Below are 26,704 nucleotides of genomic sequence, written 5' to 3'. Positions count from 1 at the left end.
GGAATTACTGTATTTTTCATTGCAAAGTAAAAAAGACTGCATTTGTAAAAATCCTTATAAATAATATTTAAATGTTATGGGTTATAATATGCATAGACTCAGCATCCTTTCTTTTCTTTTGACCGAAATTACTATGACAAAGCAATGCTGCTTCGACTGTTCCTGAGAAAACTGTAAAATTCCTCTGTTCTGAAGAATCATATGGCAAAAAAAAAAAGTTGCTGACTCTTACTGACACTGACACTCGAGACGTCTTCCTTAAATGCTAAATAAACATAATGATAAACATTTGCTTAATTTTTTTTATTAAATATCATGTTTTCTAAACTGTTTTATTACCCTCAGATTATGCAGTGTTCTCCCATTGGAAGCTGCAGCAATAGAATTGGCAGAATTTAAATATTAATATGAGGTGGTATCAAAAAGTTGAAAGACTATCTCTGTTTACAAGTACTTTATTTATCCATGTTTACACACTATCATCTTCAAAATAGTCCCCTTGCACAGCTTCCATCTTTCCTGCCACTTCTGGAATGTGTCCTGGAAATCTTCTTTTCGAAGCGTCAAGCACCTTCTGTGAGGGTGAAGTCCGTTTGAGCCAAATCTGGTGAGATCATGTGAATTGTTCTCCAATGATCTTCGAAGGTTTGAGCTCAGCGAAGGTTTTCCTGATCTCTGGTCGTCTTCCAGTGACGTTCTTCTGCTGTTGAAGCGCACATGCTGTTTAAAACACCTCGAACGACTCGTTGCCGTGTGTCAGACGTACAGATTTGCCCAGCTTCATGCAGAATTTCACATTTGCTCTCTGTTCTATCTCGCTGTGACGAAATCGCAGACGTGGTAACGCATGTGGTCAGAATAGCACCAGTTAGCACCATTAGTCTTGAAACTTTCTGATACCACCTCATAAATATAAACCTATTTTATATTTATCTTACAGCTGGGAATTAAAGCTGCTGTTAAAGTTGTGTAGTAAACTGTTGTGTAGTGCTATAGGAAGGTGTAATGGGTCACGAAATGTAATCCTTTGAAGGAGCCCCTTCCTGTCACTAAATACATTTCCATCATTACTAAAATAGCAAATCTACAAACTGTAGGTTGGGGAGACATTTTGCAGTAATTTTCCTCTGCCTCTGTGAATCTCAGTCAGGTCTAATCAAGATGAACCAGCTGAATGAAGTTTAAATGAAGAGTTGGTCTGATGTTTCAGACCAACATGACAGTGTGATATGGAGAGTGTTTGAAAGGGACAGAGAAAGAGATCTGTCTTACAGAGCTGGGAGCCACACCAACACTGCCTTCCTCATAGGTTTCGGTTTTTGGCTCCACTGCCAGCTCAGCTTCCAGAACCTTCTCCACTGGCATGTCTTCACTGGAACAGCCTGCCAGCTCCAATTCAGCCTCACTCTTTTCTTTCGCCCGCTGCCGCTCCTCCTGGACAGCTGAAAGCGCGTGCGCACACACACACACACACACACACACACACACACACACACACACACACACACACACACACACACACACACAAAGAAAAAGAAATTTATTTATATGCAGTAAATATGGATTAGAGGAATATTTACAGATTTACTCACAATCTATAGTGTCCTCAAGAATTTTCACAAAATAGGTATCATATAGTGATATTCTGAGCTAAACATCCAAGATCAATATAATCCCACATGACTTTCCTAATGTTTATATGTTCTTAAGGCTGCCTTGGAGAGAGTAAAAGCATCGCTTCCCTTCCTAAAATGTTGAAGAAATACGTGCAGAGGGATCTTAGTCCACTTAAACTTAAATTTAAACGCCATTATAGTCTTTCTCGAGTGCAAGAGAAACACGACATGGTTCTTCGTGACTGAGAGCGGAGGATAAAGAAAGCTTTTGAACAAAGACAATATTCCTCGGTGTTGCCGATAACTCACATATCTTTGGAGATTTAAATGCCAAAAGTGGTTTTAATGAAAATAGTTTTTATAGAATGTTTCATATTTTTAATAGAATTTTTAGAAGGCGACTGATCATTCTTATGGGTGGTGCATGTAAAGTATTTATAATAACATTAGCACTCACAAAGAGACCCAGAGAAATACACACAGCCAACAAACACACCTACATACAGTACACGTACAGCTGCTTTCACTTTGCTCCATGGCTACAGATTTCCACAGCAATGGCACAGTCGGTTTTTAATAAAATGCAGGACATCAGAAAGCGAAAGCCAGTGCAGCCAAAATTATACAAATCCAGGAAGTCAAACCATCTCTGCCTGGTGTCTCCAACCTATATATGGCATATTCGGAGTCAAAACTGCACAGTGACTTTAACTCTCATGCAACAATAGGTACACTTAATAATCCATATCCTTCTCTTCCTGTCACCCTCTTCTCTCTCTCTCTCTCTCTCTCTCTCTCTCTTTCTCTCTCTCTCTCTCTCTCTCTCTCTCTCTCTCTCTCTCTCTCTCTCTCTCTCGGTCGAGTTAAACATGCTCCTGAGGCTCCAGTGACCACTGTTCCTGCCCCTCTCCCCCCCCGTGGATCTTCCCACTTCATCCAGGCCTGCCTGGATTGGACTGTAGTTGATGTCAACAGTCTCCTACACTGACTCAGAAATACACTTCGCTTTTGATCATCATCACTGCACCCCGCAACATTGTATACCCGCCACAAATGGACATTCGGTGTAACCCAGATGAGGATGGGTTCCCTCTTGAGTCTGGTTCCTCTCAAGGTTTCTTCCTTATGCCATCTCGGGGAGTTTTTCCTTGCCACAGTCGCCAGTCGCCACCGGCTTGCTCATCAGGGACAAACTTACTCATAAAGAACATATTCATTTTTAATCACCGCATTATCTGTGTAAAGCTGCTTTGAGACAATGTTAATTGTTAAAAGCGCTATACAAATAAAAATGAATTGAATTGAATTGAATATTACCTCATGTCCTTCACATTGAACAGGCCTCTGTTTTACCTGCTGTGCAATGGCCAATGAAACTGTCTTTTCTACTAAATACTGAAACGAGTGACCGCTACAGTATGGCCATCAAATCAATCTTACACACCACTGTGCCTAGATTTCTTACATTCCCAGATAGCTGGTATTCAGGTGAATTACAGCAGCCACATAAACATCCACCCATTGTGGGCTAAAATGGTTTGAAGGTAAAGTGGCACCAGATGCAGAAGTAGAATCACCACAAGATTCGCTCAAAAACACAGACACTCAGAGGTAAGCAGCTGAAACTCGACTTAGACACAAAGGATTTGTTTAGACAGGCAGCTCAAATTAGATTTGAGCAGAAAGGATATCCTGCAGGCAAAAAACACATGGAATATTTTTTTTTTTGATCAAGACTTATATGTTGATATGCTATCAAGACAAATCTTATTTTAAAGATCTCAATGCTATTATAATTCGCAACAAGAAAATTCTTTAGAGATTTTCTCCATTGTCTTAGCAGTTCGTTCAGAAAGGCAGAAGATTTAATGTGTCCCTAAGGAAGTGCATGTTAAACACGCCAAGCCCATCATTTCAAAACGATGGTCAAGCTCTAAACACTCAGAAATGCACGTTGTGCCTTCTTTCGCATGTATGATCTATCAGACACCCAAGATTAGCGGGTCTCTGTGTCCAGCATGAAGCCAGGTCAGGAAAACATGACCAACATCCACACAGAGAGAAAAGGCAGTTTGACTGATATGGCAGACAACCAAGAACAGACCTGACAAACATACACTACTGTTACTAAGCTAGTTTGAAAATACCATGTCATGAAAACCTACACTCACACGAACATACATATATATATATATATATATACACATACACTATATATACACACACACACACACACACACACACAGCTAGTCCCTGACTTGTGCTCTGATGGCCTCATCGTAACTTGAGTGTATAAAAAAAAAAAAAAAAAAAAAAGGAAAAAAAAAAAAAAAAAATATATATATATATATATATATATATATATATATATATATATATATATATATATATATATATATATATATATATATATATATAATTTTTTTTTTTTTTTTTTACACTCAAGTAACTATTAAATGCAAAACACAAATGTACACATTCCATTTATTTAATTTGATTTAATACATTTTATTGATTACTCAATTTAATCAATATAACAAAAAAGTTTATTGCATTAATTTGATCTAATTATTCTAAAATATTATTTTATATATAATTTAACCAAGCAGGCATTTTATTTAAAACTGTTTAAATAATGTAAACTGTTCAAATGTTGATGATAACAAATAATAATAATAATAAAATGCGTTAATAAAAAATGACAAGCAATTTTATGTTTTGTATTTCTTCCCCCTAACTGTACCAAAATATATATACACGTAAATATAAAATATATTATATAAATAATATATATATATATATATATATATATATATATATATATATATATATATATATATATATATATATATATATATATATTAGGAGTGTAACGATACACAAAATTCACAGTTTTTAACATTGTTATTTTAATAACCAGTGTGGATGTCGTTACCTCGAATTCGTCTAAAATGTTGAGATTTTTTAAGTATTGTTTTCCATGCAGACTCTTATGTGGGGTTTAGGAAATAAAACCTAAATTGTCCAAACAAAATATGTAGGAAATAATTAAAGAGCACCTTCTCTTTTCATTCCCATTGCCAGACACTTCTGGTAGCGGCAGTACTGGCAGCGGTTGCGCTGCCGCTTGTCAATCAGACAGTCCTTGCTATCTCGGCAGGTGTAAGTCAGGTCTTTCCTCACTGTACGCTTGAAGAAGCCTTTGCAGCCTTCGCAGCTGTACACGCCGTAGTGTTTACCTGAAAGAGAAGCTCATCCATTACTAATGCTGACTGGAGTAAAAGGTTGGTAATGTTTATGTAACTGTCTAACCTGAAGATCGATCGCCGCAGATGGCACAGATGTGTTTGGTGAGAGACAGTGAAGTGCCGGTCGGCTGAGCTGGAACCTTCATGACTCCGTTCAGGCCCAAAGGAGGTTTGATGTCTTCCGGGCTGCTGATTGAAGTCATGGGGGAGCTGAGCTAATACACAGAGAGCACAAATTGTAATGGAAAAAAAACAATGGTCAAAACAATCTAACCTTAATGACGTATATATTGAATTTATCTGGTATTTCAAAAGATATTTTTGCGATAAACAATAGTATATATGTATGTATATTTTTTTCTTTTGAAACCTTACAAGTTGTAAAGGAAATAACACAGAAGGTCTCATATTATTTTAACTTTTAACAACCACAATGTTTTTCCCTTAGATACCAAAAAAGTAAACACACACAAACTTTGCTCTCACAATGATGTGAGTTCAGATGTGAATCCAATATAGAGAAAAAGAATAAAACCTAATAAAACTGTCTGGGTGAAAATACAGCGAAACCAACAGTGCTGCATCAACATATAAGTCAAGTCAAGTCAAGTCAAGTTTATTTGTATAGCGCTTTTCACAACAGACATTGTCTCAAAGCAGCTTTACAGAAAACAACAGTGAAGGTGAATGGTGTGCGTTTGTCCCTGATGAGCAAGCCGTGGCGACAGTGGCAAGGAAAAACTCCCTTAGATGTTATGAGGAAGAAACCTTGAGAGGAACCAGACTCAAAGGGGAACCCATCCTCATATGGGTGACATCAAGAGTTTGGTCATAAATCTTTCAACAATACAGAACAATTTGTGATCATCATAGATCCAGCATCAGCTTCTCCATGCCAGGGCCTTTAATCACTCGACTATATAACTATAAAGACAACCATACATTCTTCTATAAATCCATCCATCCATATACTCATCCCTATATCAATCCATATTTCTTTCTCCCTCTCATACACACACACACACACACACACACACACACACACACACACACACACACACACACACACACACACACATTATATATATATATAAACTCTCATGCATATATAAATATATACCCAGCAAGTGCGTTAAAATCCCTTAACAAAAACACAGAGCCATGAATTATCCCCTTATCCCAGCAACTAGATGTTTAAGACCTGTAAGTCCTGTAAATGTGAGGTAAGGTCTTGTTGGTCCATATTCCACACATGCTCGATCAAACTGAGATCTGGGAATCCTGGAGGTCAAGTCGACCCCTTGAACCTTTTGTCATGTTCCTCAAATCATTCCTGAACAGTTTTTGCAACTATAGCAGGGACTCTTATCCTGCAGCAAGATGCCACTGCCATAAAGAAATACCATTACCATGATGGGGTGTGCATGGTTTACATGGTCTGTGTGTACATGTGCTGTGCGTGTGTGTGTGTGTGTGTGTGTGTGTGTGTGTGTGTGTGTGTGTGTGTGTGTGTGTACACAGAGCAGAGATAAATAAAGAACAGTACACAGTAACACAGCTCTAAATGTGCCCCCGATGCCAATGCCTCAGAGTTTTATCACCAGTTTAGACATGTGATCCTACAAAACCACACACATGCATGCACACACATAAATGACCCTACCTGTTTCCCTGCTTTCATCTATTCTTTGCACATGTGGCTGTTTTCCTTTTGCCCTGTCCTGCTTATACTCCGACACACACACACACACACAAACACACACACACACACACACGCACACACACTTTATCTTCTCTGCCTATTTTGAGTGAACATGCAACTCAATCTGCATTTGGTGTTCTGTAAATCAGTGCCAGTAGAATCTCCACATTCAGATAGAGGAGATAATAAAGAATCTCGATCTTACGATTTTAAAGGAAAAGTTCAAGAAACAACCTCATAACTTGCACTCAAAATTTCAAAACATATTAAAGTGCTCTAACCTGGGGAGAAAAAAACATCTCCAAATATGTGACATGGTTAATGAACGTAACCTTTAACATACATGGAAATATTATCAAATTGTATAATTATATATACTTAAACAAGAAAATTAACAATATATTCTATTGTATATAATATCTATTATTATATATTGTATATGTGTATATCTATAGCATTTACATTAAAGTTATGCTGCTGATTGAGGAAGAGAGTTTTTGCTTTTGATTATTATTATTTTTTTTTTTATAACTAAACGGGTTATTGTTTTACACAATTTCAAACCTGAGATCTCTGCTCTATAGAAAACACTGCCATGGACTATACTTTATAGTTATTTGCTATTCTTAAATGTGAGACTAGATGTGTGCATCAGGACAAAGATAGTGAGGAATGCTGCCAAACATCTGTGGTAGGAAGTAAAAGTATTATGTTTTTAATGTCATGCAGATAAAAGCGTGTGCTGCAATAAGAAACTTCCAGAATAAAGAAAGATCACATTGCATGATGCAATTACAGTGTTTATTTATGACAATGCTGGCATTTTCAGTCTTGAGGGCATAGTGATAGGTTTCATATTTAACCACATTCAGTTTTTTTTTTTGGTACAGATAATGTCATTACTCCAAGGTATAAATCTTTGAGGGGAAAAAACGTATTATAGTTTGTCACTTTGAAATCCTAAATATAAAAAAATATTGGAATAAGTAAATGCATTTGGATTTATAAATGGTGTATTTGCTGCTGTATATACACCGATCAGGCATAACACTTTGGTGAAGTGAAAAACAATAATTATCTCTTCATCGTGGTGCCTGTTAATGAGTGGGATTCATTATGCAGCAAGTGAACATGTAACAGTCCTCAAAGTTGATGTGTTAGAAGCAGAAAAAATCGGCAAATTGTGATGGCTAGACGACTGGGTCAGAGCATCTCCAGCTCTTGTGGAGTGTTCCTGGTCTGCAGTGGTCAGTATCTATTAAAAGTGGTCTAAGGAAGGAACAGTGCTGAACCGGTGACAGGGTCATGGGTGGTTGAGGCTCGTTGATGCACAAGGGGATCAATGCTCAAGGCTCATTGAGTTTCTATAGCTCAAATTGCTGAAGAAGTTAATGCTGTTAATGCTCGATAAAGCAGGACTGTTTTGGCAGCAAAAAGGGGGACCAACACAATATTAGGCAGGTGATCATAATGTTATGATGATATGATCTGTGTAGTGCTCTACTGTATATCGGATGTAAAAGTGACTGAATATGAAAAGTTCTAGCACTTGTTCCTATCATTGAAACCAGCGGTAATTCATACCATTTCACGCCATTGTCCAATAAGAGGAAAGGAGAAATCACAGACAAAATTGTAGAGTTTGTTGCGCTTGACATGAGACCAGTGAACTTTATAAAAGGCGAAGGGTTTAAAGATTTCAGCCTGGATACACCGTTCCCAAAAAAGAGATGCTTATGCATGCGGTGGATGCAAAATACATGTCCATACGGGCAGAGTTTTCCAGTTTAATAAAATGGGTCATTTTCTTCTTTTATCTTTGTTTGATGTTCTGTACATCGTGGCTTTTAAAATGTTATGAGGAATTGTTTCACAAATATTTATCCACACTGCCTTTCATTTCAACTTTAAAAAGATAAAAAGGCATTGCCAGTTTCATCTATTGTCTATCTATTTCTGTGTGCCAGGAAATCTGGGCATCTAAGCACAGTGAAAACCAAGTAGCCCCTCACCAGCATGCTTTTGGGTGGTGGAAAGAATCCCAGGAGAAACCCAAACGGATTAAGGAGAAAATGTAAAAACTTTACAAAATTCAGGACTGGACCCTATGAGGAAGTAATGCTACCTGCTGTGTCACCATTTCTCCCTATATGGATTAGAATGGGATCCAAATATATCTGTAAATTCTGCTCTGTGATGAGTAATGAGCGGAGATTTATAGCAGAGGTGCTGGAGGTCCGGTCGTATATCAATAGCGATGGGAGTCTCACAGTCCTCAAATGAAGCAGAATGAAAAACAGAACAAAACAAAGTCTTTTAAAACAATGCGTAAATAATTTTCTGGCTCAATTCATTTTCTCTGCTGCAGGAGCCTAATATGTCAGCGCTATCCGGGTGATGTATGTACGGTGTGCATGTGTGACACGTGGGTCTGGCTGGGTGTTAAAATGTTTCATTCTGACATACACCACATGGCTGAGTAGCAGGTTTTAAGGGGCGGCTCATTTCCCGTCTGCCCAGGCTTAGGACAGGCCTCTTCAGGGCCTCTGCTAAGCACTTTCAGCCAGCCAATCAAGATCACAGGGCCCATGTGGCACAATAAGAACACAGATGAGAAACCCTAGTCGCAAACCTAATGCTCTGTTGGTGCTAATAAGTATGAAAGGAGCTGACTGGATCTTTGGTTAAGAATGCTAACTATTCCCAAATTCCCAAATGGCAATATCTTACATTTTAATAAGCAGACCCCCTCTGGATTTAGTGGCCAGTTTATTGTTTTCTGAATGGAAACTTGTGTGCTGAGACCATAGAGGGGGGGGAAAGGCACCTTATTGTTTTCATGCCTATACAAACATGTTGGAGCTCTATGCAAAGGCAGCACACCGAAATAATGGCTTCCTCTGGTCCCTGCGAGGCCTCCTCTTAATGAGCGGGTGTTTCTGGAAAAGTCCTTTATGATAACTTTGCAACAAGACATTTATCATGTGGCATTGTTATTGTGAAATACAACACAACACACATCTCTCGCTTCGTTTCGACAGCGATCTATAAACCTGTGACCGGTCAAAAGGCGCATCACAAAACAAAGAAAACGCCAGAAACGTTTGGCTTGTTGTTTATGAAGGTCCAGAACATTGTACAAAAATCTAGCCAGGCTGTTTGTTGTTTATTCTCCAACTGGCTCAGCTGCCACACAATTATTATTCATAGTAATGAAACATGAATTTGCCTACAGGCTATGCCAACTAATGCTTCTTGGAAAGCAAACAAAGCTCACTATAATACGAGAGAAATGTGGAATTACATCATTTGGAATTTTTGTTTTTTCTTTTTTTACGTGTCATAAAATCCTTTTCAGATTCAGTGCCTTCATTGCTTGACATAAATCCAGCAACACCACAAACTTTTATGAGCTCTAGTATTTTTCCATGTTAAAAAACTCCATAGTAAAGTATCGTTCCAGACTGACTAAAAACACAAACATTAGAAGGAAACACTAAACTCTTTAAACACGTGTGCATGTTGGTATGTTTGTGTGTGTACAGTTTTTATTTGATTTATATCCCAGGTTCTCAACAATTATAATAGTTACAGTCTCTGTAAATCTTAGCAGCATCGGTAAACACAATAAAAATCTGTAATGAGAGGATGCAGTTGATTTTTCCATTCACATACACAGGACATTATTTTTAGCTGCTTACTTGTGGACTGAGACTTGGTCCAAAGGCCATGCTGGTGCTGGAAGGCCCCGTAATGGAAGGATGCCCCATTGAGGAGTTGATGACTGGGAAGGCCGATGCTAAGCCATTGATGGGAGAGTGAAGCTGACCAGGTGCGGAGCCCATGGAAGACGGGGTGAGAAGGGACGGGTGGAGCGGGTGAGGACCGACAGCACGGTGACCAGTCAGGGAACTCAGAGATGACGAGGACAGCTGGCCTGATGAATCTGGGGAACAAAGCAGTAATACAATATGACAATGTAATATATGAAATATTTGACAGTGTTTTGTTAAAGATAGCATGCATAGTGTATTAAACATTTGTAGCATGGTCATTAAGATTTTTTTAAATACATGTGTGTCTGTTTATATTTTAATGTAAAAACATGGTCTTTTTGACTGTGATAAAACTAATAATATATAATACACATAGGCATGTTATTGTGAACTATGGCTACACAAAGCACAAAGCAATTATGCTGTTTAAGATGTTGGAATTCTGATCAGGTCATGGGTTCAAATCCCAGTACCACCAAGCTGTCACTGCTGGGGCCCTGAACAAGGCGCTGAACTCTCAGTTTGAAGGTTCTTATAACGCTCAGCTGTATAACTGAGATAGAAATCGCTCTGGAATAGTGCTTCTGCCAAATGATACAAACTAAACAGGCATATATTTATGACATTATAACATAATGACTAGTGAAGTGAATTACACTGATTGTCTCTTGATCATGGCACCTGTTAGTGGGTGGGATATATTAGGCAGCAAGTGAACATTTTGTCCTCAAAGTTGACATGTTAAAAGCAGGAAAAATGGGCAAGCGCAAGGATTGAAGCGAGTCTCACAAGGGCCAAATTGTGATGTCTAGACGACTGGGTCGGAGCATCTCCAAAAATGCAGCTCTTATAGGTTGCTCCTGGTCTGCAGTGGTCAGTATCTGTTAAAAGTGGTCCAAGAAAGGAACAGTGTTGAACCGGCGGCGGGGACGTGGGCAGACGAGGCTCATTGTGTGACCCGTGTGGTCCGATCCAACAGACGAGTTTCTAAATTTTACAGTGCTGAAGAAGTTAACGCTGTTAATGCTCTACAGGTCAGGACTGTTTTGGCAGCAAAAGGTGGATGAACACAATATTAGGCAGGTGGTCATAATGTTCTGCCTGATCGGTGGTCATAAAGTCATGCCCTATCGGTGTAAATGTAAAATAAATAATTTGGTCATCTGTCATGGTTAAGGATCCTCCTGCATTCATCTGGTCACATTTCTGCATTTTTCTTTAGATCGTATCACAGGCATTTTCACAACACACAGATAATAATGAAGATCTGTACACCAATTCACACCTCAAACATTCAACATCGTCGTCGCTGTGTACTGCACTGTATATGGTTGAAAGGACAATAAAGCCTACTTGACTAAACAAACATTTCAAGCTAGATTAATTGCATCAAGGGTGCATCTGAAGTGCCTACCGCATGAGTCAGCATCCCTTCTTCCCTTGTTTTACGCTGAGTTTTACTTCTGCATGTTAGTGAAACGTAAAATTTCATAGAAAGTCATACGAAGTCATGCTTGAGTAACCGCGGAAATCTGTTACGGTTGTGATGCCCAGAGATAACCAGAGAAATAAGCTGTTTATTCACAAACCCACTGTCTCATACTATGGTTTTTCTTGTGCTGTGTTGTAATTATATCTAGTGATGAGGTGAGGTATGCTATTTGTCTAGTGTATAATACAATCATTTGTTGATTTGTTAACAATTGGATTTGAAAACAACTGCACGGTCATGTTACAGTATAGAACTTTCAAACGCCTCACTGACTTTTGAGGACAAAATAAAGGCATAATAATGTCACTCATTTCTATCCTGCTTGTCATGGAGTTATTAATAAATGTTGAGTTCCATGCTCCGAGCTTGTTTATGGTTAACATGTTACATTTAGAAACCAAAGAGAGACTTAAACCTACCCTACATCATCTAACAGGTTTTCTGAAGGACACATTGTTAACATTTAATCATCATATGTGACACTACTGACCTCAAGTCACCCTTAAAAAATGTGTATACAGAATTTTATTGAGTTCCATTATTGAGTGCCTACATTTATATTGGTTTGTTGTCATATCGGTATATCGATATTTAGTGTAATTGGAAAAGCTGATATACTGCATGTGTTCCTTCTCAATAAACAAGTGGCACAGTAAAATAAGTCACTCATTTAATGACACTTCTGCTCATTGGAAAATATATATGCCACTGCGACGTATAGTGTATAGTGTAAGTACCAAAAAAAATACCTTAAAATAGCTTGTCTGTCATATATATATATATATATATATATATATATATATATATATATATTTTTTTTTTTTTTTGTTTAAAAAGAGCCCAGAGAAAAGCATTTATATGTATTTGTGCACCATTCGGGTTAAAAAGGTAAAACCTGGATGTAATGACTGAATAAAACCAGGAGACATATCCGCATTTTTGTCTAGCATTCTGTTTCTGTCTATCAAGGTTGTTGTATGGCCTATAATCAACAGACCTCCCTGTTTAGTAACTGGATACAGCTCACAAAACGCTGTAAGACATCTGAAGTGTAAAACACAGTAAGAGCCAGCACACGCTGTTACATTATACGCTAGTAATGTCAGTTTGGACTTCTACCAGGAGCTGTGGCTGCCAACTAAAAACCCCACAGACTTGCAGTCTTTCTGTGTGTGTCTGTCTGTCTGTTTGCACACTACTCCGAGCACATGCATCGCCTGAAATGTTTCAACAGCTTGACTAAAAGGCCATATTTGCACATTGCACTCTTTTTTTCTTTCTCCACAGCATCCTGTGCAGCATGTAGTGCTTTTCTGATAGCATGAAAACCCATTAAATCCCAAACTAGCATAGATATCCTTCGGGCTCTTCTTGGCATCGGCCCTCTCTTGGCACTCAGCCAACTCTTCAGGCGCACGTTACACGTCTCACGGGGGCAGGTAGCCCCACACAAGTGTGTGCATTCGCACAGTCAGTAAATGTAAACAGTCAGGACTGCAGAGCTCTGGAACTCCTCTATATCATAAACAACACGTGAACAACCCATTAGTCTCCATGCACTCCCTAGAAAGAGAAAAAACTCATCACATAAGCACAAAGCTTGTGCTGAATAACTCACAGAATTAAATCAATGGACTTATAGGAACGTATAAAAAATTCTCATCTAAATTCCCAGTGTGCCCCCTTCTGGTTTGGTAAAAAAAAAAAAGATTGACAGTTCCTTTTTCTATCCTTAGTGTTTATAACTGTATTATGGCACATCGAAAACAGTGACTTCAAGACTGAAACCTGCTGTTCCATTTAACATGACAGTATAAATAACATCTGAGCCCTGGCTACAGTCAAGCAGGATAGTGTGAACATCAAGAAAGAAAAGGATCTCCCTCTGCTATAAAAGTCAAGTCAAGTCAAGTTTATTTTTATAGCGCTTTTCACAACGGACATTGTCTCAAAGCAGCTTCACAGAATTTAAGAGTTAAGGTAAACAATGTGTATTTATCCCTGATGAGCAGCCATGGCGACTGTGGCAAAGAAAAACCCACTTAGATGTTATGAGGAAGAAACCTTGTGAGGAACCAGACTCAAAACGGGAACCCATACTCATTTGGGTGACATCAAGAGTGTGATTATAAATCTTTAAACAATACAAAACACTGGAGAGTGAGAACTAACATGAGCACTGAAATGTAAGATTATGAGTAATGTTCCTTCTATAGTATTCTACAATCATTTGATGTTGTGGAACCAGGAGCTACTAAGCAACTCATAAAATAGCTCAACCTTTGCGATCATCATAGATACAACACCAGCTTCTCCATGCCAGAGCCTTTAAACACTAAAAAGCACTATAAAACCATAAGAGCTGCAGTTTTGGAGATGCTCTGACCCAGAGATCTAGCCATCACAATTTGGCCCTTGTTAAACTCACTCACATCCTTTCACTTGCCCATTTGTTCAACCAGATTGTGTGAACAATTTATACATGTTTAGCAGCTTGTGACACACTTGCGATCTGTATCTCATAATAATCTCATAATAATCTGCCATGAAAGCACACGTTTTCTCAATCCCATTTTCCCCTCAATATAATACTTACATTGCACTGGGGTAGGAGTCAGTTTTTCTCTTTTCACCCCGTGGGAGAATGTGTCCTCTATTAGCTTTTTTTTTTTTTTTTTTTTAAACAACAGATTAGCAGGTCTATAGCTAAGCATTACTAGCACGGTCAAGCTGAATGATCTCTCTACATCTACAGCATAATGTTTACTACTGAGCTTGCAAAATGAGCTACATTACATACACAATGACTCTACAGCGAGATTTGTTGTCCCTCCCTGCTGGTTAGCTCTTTCCTATCTGTTATTTTTCTCTTGTGGTTTTCCGCATCCCCTAGCACTACATACTGCTAGTGAGTGACTGACCCCACTTAGCATAACATACTGTTTCTGTGAGTGACTTTTGATTAATGCACCTGCAGCCAGTATTAGAAAGATATTTCCTTCATCAAATCAGACATGGCACACCTAGCTGATGGATGTAAACCCTGATTCAGAATTGAATCCAATTCCTTTTAAGGCATATGGACTTTTTTGATTCTTGAAATGAGGCTGTGATGTACTGAATATTCTATCCTTCTTACAAGCTGAATGGCAGGCTGTACTTCCTTGTCTGAAGATTGATATGATGCAATGTCTACAGTAGCATCTGAAACCTGGCAGTTGTAACACTATGTTCAAGTCTGGCCTCAGTAGCATCTAAATCAATTCTGGATCGACTACAGTCAAAAAGATTGAGATCTCATTAACAATTCAGATGTAACTATTTTATATATATATATATATATATATATATATATATATATATATATATATATATAAAACAAAAATATATTTCTTCTTTTTTTGTGAAGGCACAAATAGAATATGCTTCGCCACTGAAGACATTGTCAGGTCATATTAAAGAATTTGACAACATAAAGTCAACCTTCCTGAGGATTCAACTACTCCCTTATTATCCACTGTATCTATTAATTCAAGTAAAACATTATACTTTTGAGTTAAAATTCATTGCTGCAATGTAGCCTAAACAAATGGATATCCAGACAAGCATAAGATGGGCCTGAACACCACACTGGAGCTTTCACATATAATGTGTGTTTATCAGGTAATATATTAATTATAAACCCATAGACCTTACACGAGTTATTAGGACACAGTCCATTTACTGTGACTGGATTGGGACAGAATCCATTTACAGCATTAACATTTTGTCTGTAAATCTATTCAATTGCTCGAGAGGGAACTTTGTAAACAGACAGGTAATGGCCTAAAAAATGGCTATTCTAGATTTTAGATAATGGAATGAAGTATATAAATGTTCAACCATCCCAAAAAAACATAATGTTTGCCAGATTGAGCTTTCCAAAGGAACCATCTCAAACTCAAAAAATATATAAAATCTGATTCTAAACTTGAAAAGTCATGATCTTCCAAGCTGTATCATCATTACATTAGTGAGGATTATCTGGTTAACCGTCCATGCAGATAAATCTGATGAACAATTTGTCCAAAGCAAAAACTTTTTCTCCCTCTCTGATATGCTGAACTCGCTGGCCTTCTCGTTTTTATCTGTGGTTCACACAGAACGTGAGTCAAGTATCTGAAAGATTTATGATCCTCTTCCCTCCTATGACTTAAGAACATCTGGAGCTGACAGAAAGCCTATACTGTATGGCTGAATGGTCAATAAAGTTGGAAACTGTTTGGAACAATCGAATCACTGTGATCTGAAGAACCCTACAGATTAAATCCTCAGCAGACCATCTGAAGGAGACCTGACCAATAATTCTGATCCTGTAAAGGAGCAGTGCTTTGCTATAAACTTTGTTTAACATTAAAGCCTATGGGGAAGAAAGTAAGCACACACTTGTCATGCTGGTATATTTGTTTCTGTTATCAGTAAAAGCATCTACACGCCTCATATCCAGGAGTTATTGCGGTCGTAGGGAACATGCATTCCCTTCATGTTAACCTGCTGTAAAGGTGTCCATCGCGAAAGAGCTTCCTAAAGCAGTGTAGGGAGAAGTGTCTCTAACATACCGATCACCGTGGGGCAATCTGGATCTAAAGCACTGCTAGCTATAAACTGGATAAATGAAGTAATGATAGCTTGATCAGGGTCACGTAGCAGTGAAATTTGACTATACAACAGACTAATATATATATAAAAAGGCAGCATACTGCAATTTTGACACACTTGGACACACTTATTGGATTATGGACTAAGCTGACTAAGGCCTTGTACACACTAAAAAGATTACATTTAAATAATGCATATTTTTCTACCCGTTATGGCATTCCTTCCACGTGCATTTTCAGTCAACAAAAACTTATCTTTTTACGAAAAAGAGGCTTTCGAAAACGATGACGCATTTTTTGTCACGTGGCGGTGCCTTTTCTTAAAACTTCGAAGGGCTGGAAAGTCAATAAACGCCAGGCGAATATGACTCAGGTCGAAGCATCATACGCTTTCCTCATGTGCAGTACAGGTACGTAAGCGATTTCAAAAGTTTCAGTGTGGATGAACAACTTTTGGGATTCGATTGAAAACGATAGCATGAAGCGTTTTTTAACGAAAAAGCTGTTTTTATACATATCTGTATTGGTGTAGCTGTAACAGATTCGGAAGATAAACAGGGACCCCCTCTTGCCAAAATCAAAGCGGATACTCATCGTTTTTTAGCGGTGTTTCCGACTAAGGATTTCCATAGTTAAAGTTGTAAAATCTTGCCTATAGTCGACTGATAGTCGAATCATGTGTGTGTGGTGGAGGGATGATGACAACACGTAGTCAAGATTCGACTGAGAGATCAGTAGTCAAATCAGACTTCTCCTATCAAAGCATTAAATCTTCAAATATTCGGAGTCGCCTCGAATCATTTTAGTCATATTTAAAGAAATGTGAAATATATTAAATCAATGCATTGAACGCAATCTCTTTGGAGTACAAAAGGGTTGCATTGAAAAAGCTGCAAAAAAAAAGCATGTCTGTATCGATGCATCACTGTGGTGCCTGTGTGAAGGACCACAAGGAGTGTTACAGCTGTTTTGCACATAACATTTACACTAAAGGACTAAGAGAAATAACAGGGAGGTCTGGAGATATAAACAAGACAATTCACGTCCTTTACATCGGACATTCCAAATGCTACATTCCTCTACTTTTACTGACAGTCAGTGGACTGTTAATGAAGAACTACTCTCCAGTCCTAGTACAGGACACAGGAATATCCAAAAGCCTCTTCTTAGACAACATTATAGTTTTGCAGCTGCATGTTCTCAATAGATCTTTTATACTCCTATCCTAGTGTTTTTTCACACCTGGCCGAGAGGCACATAGGGCTAAATTCCACCCCTTTCGTCAGTCGAACAAAAAGCTAAACAAACGTTCGCCAATGTGTGCAGAAATCACGGCACGGAGGGCCAGCACAAACAAACAATTAGACAATTACACAAATATCTTGTAAAAAATGTAATGTGAATAGCATCCTGTGTTTGTTTTCTCTTTTAGTTCCTGAAACCAAATAATTTTCTCCCTGAACTGAACGGAGTCCTCGCCACTCCTTAATTAAGCATAATTGCTTTTTTAATTTGTCTACTGCGTTTGTGAATAATTCGATGAGGCAACTCTGGACGGTATTTGTAGAATAAACGGCATACTTTGTTAAATCTAACGGGCAAAAAAATTGTGGGATTTACAAATCACCATGTTAGCAGAGTCAAGCTTTTATTTATTTCGCTCTCCAACATTGAAAAACAAAAAACGAAAAAATCCCTTTACTCCCTACTTGCTTTTACATAACACATCTGTGTCTCAGAGCACCTCGATGAAGTAATGCGTTACTATTCTTCTAATTCGAGTGCTCTATGCATGCACACTGAGGCTAGAGTCCTGCTGACTGCTGGTAGGAACTATGTTTTGCTAGAAAATATTAGCTTGTAAAGGGATGCTAGACAAAACCTCCAGAATGAGAAGAGAGAATCAGTGACTAATATAGCATGATGCAGCACAAAAATCATTCATATAACTCCAATGCTAGCACTAACAATGCTTAAACACTTCATATGAAAAAATAATCCTACCCGGACCTAAAAATCCACCTTTAAGTATAATGAGAGATAACCACAGTTCATAGCTGGAATGTTGGACAAAAATATTTTCTGCCTTTTTTTTTTTTTTTTTTTTTTTTTTTTTTTTTTTTTTTTTGTGAAGGCACAAATAGGATATGCTTCATCACTGGAGACGTTATCAGGACAGAATATGACTAAATAAAGTCAACCTACCTGAAGATTCAACTACTCCATTATTATAGATATTATCTATTAATGCAATTAAAAAATTGTACTTCTGATTTTAAATTCATAGCCCAAATAAATGGATTTCCAGACAAGAATACCACGAGTTTGAACTCCACACTGGAGCTTTCACATATAATCTTTCCATTCTTGTGGTATCAGGTACTATATTAATTATAAACCCATGAGTTATTAGGACACCGTTTATTTACAGTGACTGGATTAAGACAGAATTCATTTACAGCATTAACATTTTGTCTGTAAATCTATTTAATTGCTCGTGAGGGAGCTTTGTGAACAGACAGGTAATGGCACAACTGCAAGGAAAACTTTTGAGGAGCTATGAGACCTGATTTCCTGCTGATAAAAACTCTACATTTAAACCTCCCTGAAACTTCACGCCATATACACCTGACAACTAACATAAAAAAGAAACAATAGTGAAATAATTTTATTTTTAATATATTCATTATAGAATTGTCATCCTAAGTATAATTTTCATTCAAAGAAAACAAAAAAAAAAGCTAAAGCATGTGGCATCAATAATCCACAAAAGACATTCACGTTGCACTGTAAGCACAAAAAGGAAATGCCAACAAATTATGTTGCGATTCGCCTCTTAGGCATCTGTCACTTGAATTCTACAGATCGTACGTGAGCACCGCTGCGCTCGGGTTCAGCCTTCCACACGACTTCAGACTGTTTTATAGAGATGGCGACTGCAATCATCAGGAAAAAATTAGCTCGACGTTAAACACACGAGTCTATTGGCTCCTCGGCCTGTTTGCTCTTTTTGAGGTCAGTCCAGACATTCCATTGGATAATCTTTTCCATTTGCCAACTCTCTCTCTTTCTCTGTCCCTGTCTCTCTCCCTCGCAAAGCAACTACAGGACTTTAACACCCATTTTGTATTACCTTGTTTTTTCCCCCCAGCTTTTTTCATTGCAAGATGAGTTTCACAGCGATCTCGAGTCCTTTGATCCCCAATGACCTGAATACTGGACTTTTTTTTATGCTTTCCAGTAAATCTATTTTCTACAACAGACCAATAAAAAAAAAAAAAAGCACGGCTGAATTAGCGGCCGCTCCACATCAGAGTCGGGATGAGAGTTCAGACAAGCTAAGCTATGTTTGCCCTCTGGAGCTTCGGTTACTTTTTTCCCAGCATGACTTGTTTTGCTCGCAACAAAAGGCTGTAATTGCGGTAGGCTCTTACCACAAAGAAACCGATAATATACCATTCTCTTGCGCTTCGATGTGGCCGCTCGCTAGGGTTTGTGCGAATTGGACAGAATCTGGAAATTACAAACCCAAAGAAAAAGACCTTCGTCTCCCATAAACCACAAGATTTATAGTTCACTTAAATGATTTGAGTGTCCAAATCGCCACAAATAATCAAAGCAACTCAGGCTGAGACAGAAAAAGACGGCGATAATCTAAGGTTTGCGTACACTTCATACAATGTACTGTGTGTCAAAGACTTAAAGTGTGTTAAATACAGTGTCTAAGGAAGCTGGCTGAATGCCAAGAGTGTGCAAAGCTGTTATCATTGCCTTTTGAAGGTTAAAAAATATAAGTATTAATTCATTTGACACTTCTTTTCTGTCTCTATTCTTCTGTACGTTACTTCACCGTTACAGTCAAAAAAATCTTTTTTTTTCGTTATTAGCAAACAGCATGAAAAAGTGCACATTTTGGACAATCAGGTCAGACTTCAGGGAAAAACACACACTATTATTAATAAGCTAATAGCACAAAAGCTTGCTATTATATGACACACACACACACACACACACACACACACACACACACACACACACACACACACACACACACACACACACACACACACACACACACACACACACATAAACTGTCTTATTGATTTCTTATGGAATTAAAATGTAACATATTTTTCAGAAGATTTAACATTTGAGGTATACTTTTAAAACTTGTGTATTTAAATACCTTGAAAACCATAATACCTAGAAATCCCAGAGACCAAGACCTCTTAAATAGACATCGACAATACTTACACTAGAATTTAATGGTGCCTTCTGATAATCAGATTTCTTATTATATTCTTCCATGTTATATATTGTGTTTAAAAACAGCTCTGACTGTTGAAGACACAGACATTTCAGGCTGACAGGTATGTATAGCGACTGTACTTTTGGAAACCTGCTGGACTTGTCTAGACCTGTTTAGACAACACTTGGTATGATAATAACTATATAGATTTATTACTATAACCGCTTGGTTTTACAGCCTCACTGTCCCGTAACGACTACACTGAAGACTGCATTTAATAAAATGTGTGACATGGGGAGAATGTTTTTTCCACAGTTGTACGATAATCATTAAATCATTTTTAAATTACGCTAAAAATGACAAATAAAAAAAAAAATGTATCAGGGAAGTTAAATTTCACATGCCAGGTATTAATGATATTGTTCTTTTTAACAGATGAGTTGGCCTTGCTAAAATACAATGAGAACCACAGTGAATCATGTAATGCAAGTTCAATAATCAAATAATAAAAAAGGAATTTAAAATTCATTTATATTATTATTACATTTATATTATAATTTTCTTAAATTAGAACCTTGCAATTAAATGTACCTGCCCAAACAAAATCATTTTTGATACTTTGTATTAGTGGTTAAGGTTCTCCTTTTCAGAAGGTCAGGGACTCAAGCCCTGGGATCACCAAGCCATCACTCTTGGGGCCCTTGAACAAGGCCCTTAACCCTTCGTGCTCCAGGGATGCTGAGTCATGGCTGACCCTGTACTCGACCCCAGCTTTTTAACATCACTGGGATATATGATAAAAGAATTTCATTTTGCTGTAAATTACATGTGACAAGTATAAAGCACCTTTCTTTCTTAAAGTATTAAATGTGTTATCAGGGGCATCAAATCACAAAACAAAATAAAAAGAACACAAATGCAATTTATTTGTTATTTTTCAAATAGTTTTAACTAAGATAATAAATAAAGTGTGTTCGGTTGAATGAAGGTATTAGAAACATTATATTAAATTAACATTATATTATATTATATTATATTATATTATTTTATATTTTTATAACAATTTTCTATAACAAATAATATCTAGTTGCTCCAATTTAAATATAATTATTAAGGAAAATCATTAAAGACTTTGCATGTTTTTTTTGCTTGAAATACGTTATAAATCAGAGGTCCATTAACATTCTTTTAATTGTTCATTACTGGCAAAAACATTACATAATACAGACTGACTGTGAGACAGGATGAGCAAAAAAGACAACAGATAATTTTGTCCACAATGCAGATATTATCAAAAACCATTAAATAGGAAGGAAAGTGAGCAGATCCTGGGCTTTGCTAGAGCTCGTTTATAATGGCAGGCTGTCAATTGTTTTTCCGCTCTCGTACCTACAAAGCTGACGTGAGACCGTCTTACGCCATTAAAAACCAGACTTCCAAAGATTTACCCTGTAACTGGAGGCTGTCTCTCTCATTGATTTATGACGATGATAGTGAGTAATAGCACGCAATGAGTTGTCTCCAGGGGAGAATAAATCATCAATGTTTAGAGCAGCTCTAATTACTAAGGCAGGCTTCCGTTTAAAAAAAAAAAACCTCATTTGTACAGTAAAAAATAAGAAAAGCTGCAGTCTATACTGTAGGTGTGACACAGTGGAGCATAGACCGGTCTGGTAAGTGTGTATATATGAGAAAATAGGCCAACCTTATCTTTTACATCTACTTCTGCACATAGGCAAGGATGTGTATTTGTGAAAGTGTGTGTGGGTGTGGGAGTGTGTGTTCTGTACCTGTAGGTATCCTGCGCTGGTGCAGCGGGCATGTGCCCGTGAAGCAGGAGCAGCCCGAGGGCGAGCTGCCAGCGTCGCCCAGCCGGCCCTGCAAACAGGGAGGCGCTACTGAGCATGGGCTTTTCAGGAACCCTGGGTGTGTGACACAAGAGGATGTGGATGAGAGTCACACACACTTCCATACAGACAGTCATACTCAATTTGTGTGTGCTGTTCCAATAGACAAACACACAAAACTACAAGGATGCAGCGAATCTGAAAAAGACATCTGTGTGTGATCAATTGACGTTTTTTTTTTTTTTTACATGCGAATTCAATACGTATCTGTTTTTTTTTTTTTACTTTCAAATATGAACATTCGGGTGCTTTGCATCAGCTTTTAACGGATACAAACACACGAGCTTTATGAGCCTCTGGGATGTTTACGCCTTTTTAAGCTAAACTAAGAACAGAGCCCTTTCTTTCCAGTGTTGTGTCTCGTTTCCAGGGCGTTCGAAGTCAAGGTCAAAGATCAGGACCGCAATTCTAAACATCGTGAACGTCATAAAAATCGGTTCTAGTCCCCGTTGATTGTAAACTTGGGAAGGAAGCCAGGGGAATGGACCTACCGCGAAGGCATCAATTATCGCCCGGGCTTGTTATCACACAACAATGTCTAATGAGCTTTTGTTAGCCGTGAAGGCTACAATAGCAGTGAGGGAAGTAAAGGCTCAAGTGTTTATTTTTTTAATCGTAATGAATTAGATCAGAATGTGGCGCGATGATTTCACTAAGCCAAAACACCGTTTTGGAGCCGAACAGACTTCGTGCCAATCCAAATAAACTTATACAGGCATGAACCAGTGTGTAGTCCTCAGAAGTGTTACTCAAATATACCACTTTCTATCGAATCCATCTAGATCATTTTAATAGGATTTGTGGATTTCCTCAGAAATGATCCCTTGGACTAGTGTAGTGTGTGGAATTATGCAGCGCATACCAGCACAGTGTATTGTTTTTGTTTTTTGTATATGTACACTGTAAAAGCAAGAATAAATAAAAGGACTGATAGAAGAGAAAAGGAGGGGGAAAGAGCGAGGGATGTGGCTGCGTAAACGTAGGCAGCTTCCACGGATTCTTAAAATAGTTGCAGAACTCAGCCCCCTAACTGTACCCCTACACAGTAAAAAAAACAGAAGAGCTGTGTATACTCGAATACCATGGACTAGGAAAAGAGAGCGAGTCAGGCTGAAAGAGAGAAAAAGAGATCAGGAAAGGAAAAGAAATGTTACCCTAGACTGAAAGGAACTCCTGACCTTTAGTTCAACTTCACAGTCACAGGTCACAGTTTATTCCTCTCGCTTTCTCAATCCGCATTCTCTCTCTCTCTCTCTCTCTCTCTCTCTCTCTCTCTCTCTCTCTCTCTCTCTCTCTCTCTCTCTTTCTCTCTCACACACACACACACACACACACACACACACATACACAAAATGACTCGTTTGCTGTCCAGCTAACCGATTAACCAGAATGTTTCCAAGTCATATTTTATGACCACATTACTTTCCTTCACAATTCTCATCACAATTCCTTACAAAAAAAAACTCCACGTTTTCCAAGTGAACCAAAATAATTCTCTGCTCTCTTGTCACTGATATGGATTTTGTGGGTGTGCTGAACAGTTCCTGAAATTTATTCCCAATGCAGCCAACATACTTTCCAAATTAAATCAGCCTGGAGTTACTGCTCGGCTGTAAGCCTTGAGGAAGAGAAAAGTATAATTTATATATATATATATATATATATATATATATATATATATATATATATATATATATATATATATATATATATATATATATATATATCTGCCAGCCCAGATTCAGAACACAGATAAAGAAACGGTATGCAAATCAGCCAAACTGCATTAACGTGTGGAGGAAATGTTTGGATGGTAACTGAATTGTGTATGAGAACGAAAGAGAAAGAAAGGGAGAGAGAGAGAGAGAGAGAGAGAGAGAGAGAGAGAGAGAGATTCACATGTCCTCACCTATCCCGAGAAATGCCTGATTATGGCTCTTGATGTGTATTGATGCTGTCAGTAGAACAGCACTTCCCTTTCCTGTTTCCCCCTCAGGCTCAGAGTGAGGGAGAGATGAATCTTTTTAAAAGATTAATGAATGCTAGATGGAAAACAATGTCTGGTGGCAATAAGCACTTTGGTGCTGTTTTCTTCCGCAGGCAAAGAAAAAAAAAAAAAAAGTGCAAAATATCATCGCACTGTTTTTTTTTTCCGCCTTCATTTTGGATGCTGACAGGATGTTTGTCGTTCTTTTCTAAATGAAAAGCATATCTTTTGCCATATGTCACTTTTTCTGCTTTCGTGCAAAACTCAATTGTTCCTTCACAAAAGGAGCAAATAGGGCAGCAGAAAACATTAACGATCATCAATGATCAAGTTTAACACTTTATTAGCCTCACCGATAAGGATCAGTGCTCCTGACACCCGGTTTGCAACTTTTCCGCACACGCACCTCGTCCTTCAAGTGTCTAAAGCTGCGTCAATAAATATACATCGTCGCTGACCTTCGCGTGGAAAAAACAAGTGCTATGGTGACCTTTTTTTTTTTTGCACGCCTCATTGATCCACATCGCTTTCATAAGGTCACAAGAAAGGTCGCAGGTTTGCAAATTCTTGTAAGATACATGTGAATTATAGGTTTCGTTGAGGAGAGCGTCAGCCCTCGAAGATCTCTCGATTTTCACTGGCCCATTAAGCACAAGCCGAGGCTTGATGAAAACAAGCTTTTCATTATGCGAAACCCAATGTCAAATCCAAGACTATAAGCAGAGATGTCTTTCTGAATTAAGCGGATTAATCAAAATATAGAAATGGAACTATTTAGGTGTCTTTGAAACCTATGAGCAAATCACTGCAATATAATACTTCAAATTCAATTCTAGTTTATTTCTATAGCAGTTTTTACAATGGACATTGCATCAAAGCAGCTTTACAGAAGGTACCAATTACAGAACAAAGAATGAATAAGTGAACTATGTGTATTTATCTCAAATAGCAAGCGAATATGGCAAGAACAAATACTCCATTAGATGGTATGAGGAAAGAAACTTTGAGAGGAACCAGACTCAAAAGGAAACCCATCCCCATTTAGGTGACACCAAGAATTTGATTATAACTCAAACAATACAAACACCAGAGAGTGAAAAATATCATCAGCACCAGAGTGTTCGATTATGAGTAATGTACTTTCTAGTCAGTTGGAGTTGTGAAACCAGAAGCTCTGAGGAACATCTGAATTCATTTTAGATTCGACACAGCCTCCTCCTAGAACATCCAGAGGTTTGTTATAGTCAGGTCCGAAAATGATGACCTTTGAGCCCAATGCTTTACGTGCTGTGGTTTTGCTGGGGATCTGCACGAGAGCTGAATTTGAACGCTTGATAAATATATGACAAACACACACACACAGATCCAGCATCCTGTTCCTCGTCTCCACATTGTTCTCTTATGACTTCCTACTCTGCACATAACATCATTCATACAATGCACTCTGTGTTACAAACAGCCATCGGGAACTCGCCATATGTACGAATAGAAACTCAATTTCAAAATCAAATCTGATTTTAGGATCCAACAATATGTCAGTCCTTTAACCAAAAAATAAAATACAAAAACTGGGTGGGATAAAAAAAAAAAAAAGGGTTTCAACGGCAATCATTTCAAACAAACAAACAAACAAACAAACAAACAAACAAACACCACCATACCGTGGAAAAAAATCTATCCGACTGTGGAGAAAGAATGCCAGCGAGACTAGTTACGGCCTTACATTGTTTAAACGCCAGCACCACCCCAGAGACACCGCCGACAATCCATAAAGGAAGCAAAGCCACATAAAGGAACTGCCAGGAATGTGTAGCACAATTTGGCGGGTGTGTTGCTTTTCAAACCTCTCAGAAAAGAAACACAATCAGAAAAACAGTAGTGAAAAAAAAGAATTGCAAAGAAAAAAAAGACACGATGAAGCAAACGAAATCTGCAGATTATTTTCTAAGATATTTCACCAGAAAATTAGATTTCATCTGATTAATTGGAGATTCAAACTAAATCTTTTTAGCTTAGCTTCCAGCTGAGTTTTAGGCTACGTCTACACTAATCCAGATGAATTTGAATTTAGAAATTTGAAAATGGCGTTT

At 37.9% G+C, this 26,704-nt stretch overlaps 1 protein-coding gene across 3 annotated transcripts in view; it reads right to left on the bottom strand.

The window, feature by feature from the left end:
* rxrab (retinoid x receptor, alpha b) overlaps positions 1-26,704 on the bottom strand; it is a 47,516-nt gene that overhangs the window by 11,204 nt on the left and 9,608 nt on the right. For 2 of the 3 annotated variants that reach the window (XR_014531249.1, XM_083527700.1), the window contains exons 2-6: positions 22,511-22,642; positions 10,268-10,512; positions 4,929-5,079; positions 4,676-4,855; positions 1,273-1,442 (exon numbers count right to left, since the gene is read on the bottom strand). Coding sequence is in view for 1 of the 3 variants with exons in the window: in XM_083527700.1 (XP_083383826.1) it covers positions 1,273-1,442; positions 4,676-4,855; positions 4,929-5,079; positions 10,268-10,512; positions 22,511-22,642 (878 nt within the window). In the remaining 2 variants the exon portion in view is untranslated. The remainder of the gene's footprint in view (positions 1-1,272; positions 1,443-4,675; positions 4,856-4,928; positions 5,080-10,267; positions 10,513-22,510; positions 22,643-26,704) is intronic. The other variant, XR_014531250.1, reaches the window with a different exon arrangement.

This window comes from Silurus aristotelis (assembly GCF_946808225.1).
Source record: "Silurus aristotelis genome assembly, chromosome: 23".
Taxonomy (NCBI): Eukaryota; Metazoa; Chordata; class Actinopteri; order Siluriformes; family Siluridae; genus Silurus; species Silurus aristotelis.
This window is presented reverse-complemented; position numbering and strand designations above follow the sequence as displayed.